This window comes from Vitis vinifera, chromosome 4 (genome assembly GCF_030704535.1).
Source record: "Vitis vinifera cultivar Pinot Noir 40024 chromosome 4, ASM3070453v1".
Taxonomy (NCBI): Eukaryota; Viridiplantae; Streptophyta; class Magnoliopsida; order Vitales; family Vitaceae; genus Vitis; species Vitis vinifera.
The window spans coordinates 11,076,936-11,086,709 of record NC_081808.1 but is presented as its reverse complement, the minus strand read 5'-3'; the positions used below and the strand labels follow the sequence as shown (position 1 = coordinate 11,086,709).

The following is a 9,774-nucleotide window of genomic DNA, read 5'->3' as shown; positions in this document are numbered from 1 at the left end:
AGTCACATGGGAGAAACAAAGAATTGTAGTAACATTATCATTGAAAATATATTTGTTTTCTAAGTGACAATGGACATCATGAGAAATAATTAAGATCAAGAACCACAAACTATGGATGAATGACAAAAGAGAAATGATTGGCCAAAATGGAAAGAAGCAATCCAAAGAGAGTTTAATCCATTAGCAAAATGAGAGGTATTTGGACTTGTATTTCAAACACCATAAAATATCAAGCCTGTTGGATAGGGTCTTTGTGTGAAAACATAATGAAAATAATGAAATTACAAGATATAAAACATGACTTATTGCTCAAGGTTTCTCCCAAAGACCTGGTATAGATCATGTGGAAACGCATTCCCTCGTAATGGACATAATTAAATTTCGATACTTAATAAGTTTAACAATCTCTCAAGGATTAGGTATGCATCTTATGAATGTAATAACTTATTTATATGGATCCATAGATACTAACATATATATGGAAATCCCTTAAGGATTCAAATTGCGTGAATCAACTAATTCAGAACTTTGAAACATGTGTTTGATCAAATTACAATGATCTTTATATAAATTAAAGCAATATCGGGACATGTGGTATAATCATTTAAGTGAGTATTTTTTAAAAGAATGGTATGTGAATAATTCAATTTTCCCATGTGTATTCATTAAGAAATAAAAAATTGGGCTTAAAATTTGCAATATATATGGATGATTTGGATCTTATAACAACTCTTAAAGAGCTCTTAAAAACAATTGATTATTTAAAGAAGGAAATTGAAATGAAAGATTTGGGGAAAGTAAGATATTGTCTTGGCTTGCAAATTGAGTATTATTCAAATGACGTATTTGTCCATTAGTTGGCACATACAAAGAAAGTATGAAAACGCTTTTACATGGATAAATTGCATGTACTCATTTCCCCTGTGGTTGTTTGTTAATTTGAAGTGAAAAAGACTTGTTTTGTCCTAAAGAAGAAAATGAAAAATTACTTGATCCAAAAATACCATATCTTAGTGCAATTGGTGTACTGATATATTTTACAAATTGTTTTAGACCAAACATAGCCTTTTATGTCAATTTACTAACAAGATACAATTCTGCCCTAACTAAAAGACATTGGAATGGTTTTAAACATAATATTATTCAAAAGAATCAAAATCATAATTTATTGGGTATGCAAATACAAGATATCTTCCAATCCTCATAAAGCTTGATCTTAGACAAGATATGTATTTACTTATGAGAATGCTACAATATCATGGGGATCAGTTAAGTAAACAATGGTAGTCACTTCCTCAAATTATTCAAAAATATTGGTAATTCATGAAGTCAGTTGTGAATGTGTATGGTTAAGATCTATGATAAAGCATATTCAAGAGTCTTATGAATTATCCTCTATCAAAGACACTTCAATAGTATTACATGAAGACAATGTTGCATGTATTGTAAAATTCTAAGGCGGATATATTAAAGGTGATCAAACAAAACATGTTTCACTAAAGTTCTTTTATACATACGAGCTTCGAAAGAGTGGTGAAGTCGAAATTCAACAAATAAGATAAAGTGATAATCCAACAAACTTATTCATTAAAAGCCTTACCTACTGCAACATTCAAGAAGTTCATATATCAAATCGAAATGCACCCACTCAAAGATCCCTAATACTAAACCATTAAAGACAATATAACCATGTTATCATGAGGGGGAATATCATCATAGAATGTTAGTAAGTTGTGCTCTTTTTTCCCTTCATCTAAATTTTATCCTATTAGGTTTTACTAATAAGTTATTTAGTGAAACAGTTCTAACAATCAAAGTTTACCTAATTATTTATCGGTAGTGATGGTCATTTAAGAAGGGGTGTTACAAATATGTATAGATAATTGTGAATGACCTCGTAATTATCCATACAAATAGTTTTATATTCCTCGTAGAGAATTAAATATTGTATTTAATTCTAGTTTTTTCAACTGCTATAAACAAGAGATGTGGATTAACAGAAATCACACCCTAGAATTCTGTCATAATTCCCTTACTACTTTTTCCTTTCTTTTATTTATTTTTTTTTTCTAATAATATATATGGTAAAACATAACTTGAGAAAACCGTGATCCTTTCTATTTTGTTCTCGGTGCTTCCTGGAAACCAAACAAAGCAATGAAAATGGTTAAAAAACTTTTTATCCATTTACTTGATTGCATTAATCGTGTTGTGAGGAGGATTGGAAAAGAGAGAATTTCCTGAGACGAGAAGGGTGTCGACTCTCGAGTGAGAGAGAGAGAGCGAAAGGAAAAACGCTTGGTTTTCAAGGCAAAAGGCAAAAGCTCCAAAGCGGCTGTGCCATTACTGTCATCAACCAAACTCCCCCTTCTCCGAACACAAACATTGGTATAATTTTGTGATCAGAAGTCGGAGATCTGACTCAAAAAGAGAGGGGAATAATGGTGGGAGGCGTCCAATTGGGCGTCTTAGCGGCCTGCGTGGTGCTGTTCGTGCCCATGGGGATGGCCGGTTGGCACCTCAGCCGCAACAAAATGCTATTCTTCAGCGGCGCACTCTTCATCACCCTCGCCGTTGGCGTCCACCTCACCCCTTACTTCCCCTCCATTTATGACGCCCTTTCATCACTCTCTTCTTCCGTCGATCGCACCAGCAGTAGAGATTCCTGTATTTCATTTCTTCACGACATCTCCTTCCTCCACAAAAGCGATAACTATTCTTCTGTGGACTACGCTTGGGCCAATTCCCCCCCAGTGCTCGCCTGCGACTTCCAGCGGCTCGGCCGCTCGGATGCTTCGGATTTGCTCAATGGTTCGTGGGTTGTGGTTGCCGGAGACTCCCAGGAGCGGCTGATGGCCCTGTCGCTGCTCAGTTTGGTTTTGGATTCAGATGATATGGAGGTGGTTAAGGGAGATCTGTTCAAACGGCACAGCGATTATCGGATTGTGATGGGCCAGATTGGGATGAAATTGGATTTCATTTGGGCGCCTTATGTCGCAAATTTGACTGGATTGATGACGGAGTTGAAGCGGAATGGAAATTACCCGGATGTTTTGGTGATGGGTTCGGGGTTGTGGCACATGCTTCACATCACCAACTCATCAGATTATGGGGTTTCGCTGCAATTACTGAGGAATCTGGTGGTCTCTCTGGCGCCAATCTCCCCCTCCCTAACAGGAGGGTCAGGTTCGGTGTCTATAAGGTCGCCTCACTTCTTTTGGGTGGGCATGCCAAGGCTGATAAACTCAATGTTAAATACAGAAGAGAAGAGGGTGAAGATGAGTGATGCTATGCTGTCTGCTTATGATACAGAGCTTTACCAAAGTAAGCTATTGCGCCAATGGGGAGGAGGGCCCTTGATATTACTGGATGTTGAATCATTGGGTAGGAATTGCGGCACATCTTGTACTGTAGATGGAATGCATTATGATGGGATTGTTTATGAAGCTGCTGTCCATGTCATGCTAAATGCATTGCTTATTGAATCTCATCAGAAGCTTTGAAGGAATCCAAATAACTTCAATGTTTAACTGAATCCCACCGCCCATGAAACTGGCTGAATGAGTCCCCACCGTACTAAATAGCTTTTTGGCTTTTGCAAGAGGTCGAATTCTTCCCTCTTATATATAGCATCCTTGACTTCCGCCAGGTTTTTTCCTGGGTTTCTAGGTAAAAATTTTGTTCTAGTTCTTTCATATTGAGGGCTCTTTTGCTTTTCCTTTTTGGTTATTTCTTCCTCAACCATTTTGTATGAATACTGAGTAGTCACATTACATGTATTCTATATGAGAAACTAGGAAATTCTCAGCCAGTTCTGATGTGAACAGAATGCAAAGTTCTGTTAAGAGTACTTGATTCTTGCCTTGTAGTTCAGTTTCATAGCAAGCACCTTGAGATCCTGTTGACTCACTTTGATTTTATACTGGAAAATACTGTGGTTGTATAGCATTCTTTCAAAGTGATTTGTTTATTGTTTAATGCTCTCTCTTGGATTTTAGTTTGATATCAAGAAATCCAATGTTGCATTCAAGAATTAAAAGAAAAGCAAATAGTCACTTCTTTTATGCACAAAAATCTCCTACTTGTATAGTATAATAAATTTTGTCCTCATTTTGTTTGGATTGCTGAGATATATATCTAACAAAAGAAAAGCATTGATAAGGTATATTCAAATGATTCTATAATGGTTTCTAACTCCTTTAATGGGATTATTTTGAGACCCCTATTTAATAATAGTTCATTGTGATATCTTCATTATGAGGATTATGAGAATCTTCCTTTGTTTCTCCTTACCACAAACAGTAGTGTTTAATGGAGGTTGTCACAGGCCACTGAATTGGTCTGGAGTTTCTAGATGTAAATTGGCCATGCTTATATGATTGATAGTCAATGTTTAATTAGGTTACCCTAATAGAATTCAACATATACCTTAAGTTACCATCCCAGTTATAAAATTTTCTTTCAAGAATTTGTTTGACAAGTCTTCTATTTTGGCCTCTGGAGATTTGAGTGACTTGGGTCTGCTGCATTATTTTCAACTGCAACTCCACCACCATTCTTGTGGTTATCTTACCCTATTGATTGATTGTACAGAATCTTTGATTAGTTGTTGGCATCAATAGTTTCAGCTTAGCATGTTGGAGATGATTCAGCACTGCCTTGATAAATTATTTATAGATTTTAAAAGGGAAAAAGGAAGAAGTGAAAAATAATTGAAAAAATGTCTATTTCCAATGGTTTGAAGTAGTTTTATTTACTTATGAGTGTTCTATGGTGATTTTTGTGGAATAGGGAAGGAGGGAGAAAGGGAGGAGGGAGGGAGTGTTTTCATGTGTGTAGTGTGCTTTCGTGCATGCCTTTGTGTGTGGTGTGCTTTCATGTGTGTGTGTGTGTGTAGGTTCACAGATTGGATTTGTTGAAACTTGGAAACACATTTTCTTCTATTTTTATAATTATATATTTTTCTTTAGAGAAAGAGAAAGTGAGTGTGTGTTCATAGGTTGGCACATTTTCTCGTCATTTTAATTATTATTTTTTAAGAGTTTGTGTGTGAATGTGGTTGTGCATCTATGGGTGTATAGGCATTTAGTGATTTGATTAGTTAAGCTTTGAAAACACATTTGGTTCTATTTCTTTTAATTATTCTTTTTTGAAGAGTGTGCATGTCTGTGTGTGCACGTGTGTGTTCACAATCTGATTAGTTAAACTTTAAAAACACATTTTTCTTTTGTTTTTAATTATCAATTTTTAAGAGATAGATAGACACGTAGAGAGAGAGGGGGGGCGGAGAGAGAGAGAGAGAGATGAAGCTCAACATCGATCTCCTTCAAGCTCTTTGGTGGATGTTCCTATACCTTCTATCTTAGTTTCCGCAGTTGTTAATGAACCATAGCTTCCTATTGTACCTAGTAAAGATAATCACAATTGTAATCATCATCCTCTTACTCACTATATATCTTTGGATATAACCTTTCCTTTACTCTTAAATATGTATATATTTTTTTTTGATAGGTAACTTTTTGTCCCGATTGAGCCAAGTCTCAAGGGCTCCTTTACTCTTAAATATTTTGTTTGTGCCTTGTCTTCTATTTCATTCCTAAATCTTATTAGGAAACTCTAAATCACCTAGGGTAAAAGAAGACAATGGAAAAAGATATGCATGCTCTCTCTAACAAAGATACATGGGAACTTGTTAATTTAACTAAGGAAGGATGTTATTGGTTGTCAATGGGTTTTTTCCATCAAGTATCATCTAGATGGGACTATAGAATGATTGAAGGCCCAATTAGTTGCCAAGGGGTTTGTAATCAAACTTATTATGTGAATTATTTTCAGACCTTCTCTTCCCAACATGTCTTTAGTTAAACTCATTTATTAAATAGTTACTAGACTTGTGATTACCTTTTTTGTTAGTACAATGGGTCAAGTTCATAGAAGCACCCAAGAAGATTAATTGGGAAACATTATGTAGTATCCTAGGGTATAGGTATCTCAAAGGTACCATAAGTATGAATGTGCTCTACAAAAAAAAGGTGATTCTATCTGTGATTTTCTGAGCTTCTTAGATGCAAATTGGGCTGATCCTCAACTAATAGGAGGTCCACATAGGTATTATACCTTTGTTTTAGTAACCTAGTTACTTGAAGGAGTAAAAATAAAATTTAGTTGCAAGATCTAGTGTCGAAATATATAATAAAGGGCTATGGCTAATATATTGTGTGAGCTAATGTGGATCTAGAATTTTCCATAGGAGTTTGGATTTTCTCTTGAAGAGGTTGTGACTATGTATTGTGATAATCAGGTTGTTGTTCACATTGGCAATCAGCCTATGCTTCATGTGAGAAAGTGAGCATATTTAGGTTCACTATCATTTTGTTAAAAATGTTGTGATGAGAAAGAAAGTGATAATACCGTGTATCAAATATAACAATCAGGTGGAAAATGTTTTTCTAACCTCTAAAAAGATTTTTTATTTTATTTTATTTTCTATGTTTCAAGCCAAGTCTTACAAATATATATGCCCCAATTTAAGAGGTAGTATTAAAGGATTATTAGTTACAATTTTATTTAGCCAGAGTTGCTTTAGTCTTTTATGGTATTTTGAAGACCATGTTGTTGATGAATCAGACCAAGAAAGGGAAAAACTTATTTTCCCTTTATTTGCTCCTCAAATTATTTGAACTTTTTTTTTTTTGTATTTTGTTTTCTTAGGTTCATAACTTTGTGTAAAATCTGTTACCCAGTTGTGGGAGCAGATTTCTCTTTTAGTTTCCTATTTTTTATTGTAAAGCATTATATAAATCCCTCATACAGATTATTCAAATCAGTATACAGTAATTGTATCCTATTCACATGGTATTACAACCTTTGGCTTTATTTGGTAACTGTTTTTAAAAACAGTTCTTGAAAATAGTTTTTAAAAACTATTCTTTGATGTTTTGTAGAATAAATCTCTATTTGAAAACTTGAAATGTTTTTAATCTATTTTCTATATTTTAAAAATAACTTTTATATATGGTGCTTATTTTTAGCTATTCTCTATATTTGTATAATTATTTTTTAAAATAGCAAAACAAGTGAAAATAATTAAAAATAACTAAAAGATGTTATCTGAAAATATACTGTTATCTATTTTTAATAATAAAAAACTGTTTTCCATTTTTAATAACAGAAAATGGTTTTGTTTTTTTATTATGAAACATGTTTTCATGTTTTTTTTTTTTTTTCTGAAGAACAAAAACTATTTTCTAGAAGAGTTACCAAACAGGTCCTTATGCTCTTTCCTTATGATTTCAGCCAGTTTTTTTCTCAGCCCTAATTGCCAGAATTGCATGACATTCATTGCTGGCAGAATCATTACCAAACCATATCCAGTATTTTCATTCTCTTTAATAGAAAATATCAGAAGCCTCCGAACCAAACAGGTCCTTATGGTCTTTCCTTATGATTTCAACCAGTTTTTTCTCAGCCCTAATTGCCAGAATTGCATGACATTCATTGCTGGCAGAATCATTACCAAACCATACCCAGTATTTTCATTCTCTTTAATAGAAAATATCAGAAGCCTCCGAAATCACTACAACCAATGCTGATTCCAATATTGTTCCCACCCAAAATTCATCTGGAAAATACCAGAATCTACAAGCCTCATTTAGACTCAATGGCGCATTTATTTGATTTGGTCAGAGCTTGTGAAAACATTCCTGAATGGAAGGGAAAGCTGAGTCATTTAATAGGCTCTGCACCCAGTGAATATGATCCAAGATTTACAGTTTGGGATGAGGAGGTTCCATGATCATCTCTTGGTTGTGGTATTCAAAGCAACTGGAAATAAGCAGAACATGTATGTTTCTTACAACAGTAAGGGAAATCTGGGAGGCTGTTAGACAGACCTATTCCAAGGTCCAAGATGTTGTCCAAACATATGAAATAAAGACTAAAATCATAGCCACCAAGCAAGGTAATATGTCTGTTACAGAATATTACAATATGATGAAGGGTTTGTGGGATTTAAGTGCAGCGAAGATGCTGCAATGATACAACAGTTTGTTGAAAGAGAAAGGATTTTTGAGTTCCTTGTTGGCCTTAATGGGGAGTATGACCAAGAGAGAGTGCATGTACTTGGCAAAAGGTCTGCCATCATTGAATGAATTTTTTTCAATCATAAGGGTGGACGAAGAAAGGAGGATTGCGATGCTTGATTCCCCTACCACAGAGAACTCAGCCTTTGTCACCATAAAATCAAATGGCAGCGTACCATATTCAGGAAGTGGAGCATCAAACAAGACCAGAAGGAATGAGCAAACCAATCAAGACAATCTATGGTGTGCTTACTGCAAAAGCCAAGACATACCAAGGAGAATTGTGGAAAACCTAATGGAAAACTGCCACAGTTCTTTGGAAGAGATTGTGGTAACCGAAATGCTCAATCTGGACAACAGAATGGACAAGTCAACATTGTGCATTCTGAATACAACCCTCACCCGGAAAACACAACTCCCACTACACTAGAAATTAATGGATTCAATAGAGAAGAGATTGAGCAGCTTGGGAGTCTACTTACCTCACTAGAAAATCCGAAATTTTCTTGCTCTTTAGCACTATCAGGCAAGTATTCTCTATTTCATTCTTTTAGTGCCTCAAAAGATTGTTTTTCTAGTACTTGCGTGATCAACTCAAGTGCAATAGACCACAAGACAACTTCATCCAATTGATTCACTGCCTATGATCCTTGCTCTGTAAATCAAAGATTAGCCAATGGAATACAGGCTTCCGTGGCTGGTCAAGGATAAATTATCTTAACATCCTCTCTCACATTAAATGTTCCAAACTTATCTCTTTATCTTTTGTCAGTTCACCAAATAACAAAAGATCTTAATTGTTGCGTGACATTCGTCCTAACTCATCATGTGTTTCAGGAACAAGTTACAGGGAGAATGATTGGGTATGCTAAGGAAAAGGAGGGGCTATACTATCTTGAAACAATTAGTGGCAGAAGTAACCATCTTTCTTCAACTTATTTTTCAGAAAAGTTCAGTCAATGGAGCTCGGATTTGGCTACACCATCTTTGGTTGGGACATCCTTCATTTTCTGTGTTAAAAAGAATGTTTGCTTTGTTATTTCAAGGAATAGATATTAATGATTTTCATTGTGATGTTTGCCAATTATCTAAACACCATCGTGTCTCTTTTCCTTTATACAATACAAAGTCTTCTACTCCATTTTGCTTAATTCATACTGATGTTTGGGGCCTTTTTCTCATTACTAATATTAATGGAGTTCAGTGGTTTGTATCTTTAGTTAATGATTGTTCTAAAATTGCATGACTATTCTTGATGAAAAAAAAAATAACTGATGTGAGTTCTGTCTTCTGTGTTTCCAACTTTCTATGAAATGGTTAACCCCTAATTTAAGGTTGAGATCAAAAGGATGATATTGGATTATGGGAGAGAGAGTTTCAATCAGATATTGTCACCATTTCTTAAAAAAGAGGGAATAGTTCATGAGTTGTTGTGTACTGACATCCTGCAACAGAATGAGGTTTGCCAAGATAAAAAAAAGATCGCCGTCTCCTTGATGTCACTCCCTTGTTATTCTAGAAAAAAGTTCCAAAAGCATTCTGTAGGGAAGCAGTTTTAATTGAAACACATTTATCAATTGGTTGCCTTCTCATGGAATCAACTCCCTCCTAAGGCATTTGGTTGCCTCTCTTTTGTTCATGCTCATGCTCATGCTCATACTCAAGGTAAATTAGATCCTTGAGCTGTCAAGTG

The 9,774-nt window shown here is 35.0% G+C and overlaps 1 protein-coding gene across 1 annotated transcript; it reads left to right on the top strand.

Annotated features, from left to right (window-relative positions):
- Positions 1-2,174: 2,174 nt before the first annotated feature.
- LOC100244457 (protein ALTERED XYLOGLUCAN 9) lies at positions 2,175-9,232 on the top strand. Its single transcript, XM_019219161.2, has 2 exons — positions 2,175-3,669; positions 8,919-9,232. Exon 1 carries the CDS (start codon positions 2,442-2,444, stop codon positions 3,501-3,503), a length of 1,062 nt encoding a protein of 353 aa, XP_019074706.1. The 5' UTR covers positions 2,175-2,441; the 3' UTR covers positions 3,504-3,669; positions 8,919-9,232.
- The last annotated feature ends 542 nt before the right edge of the window (positions 9,233-9,774 follow it).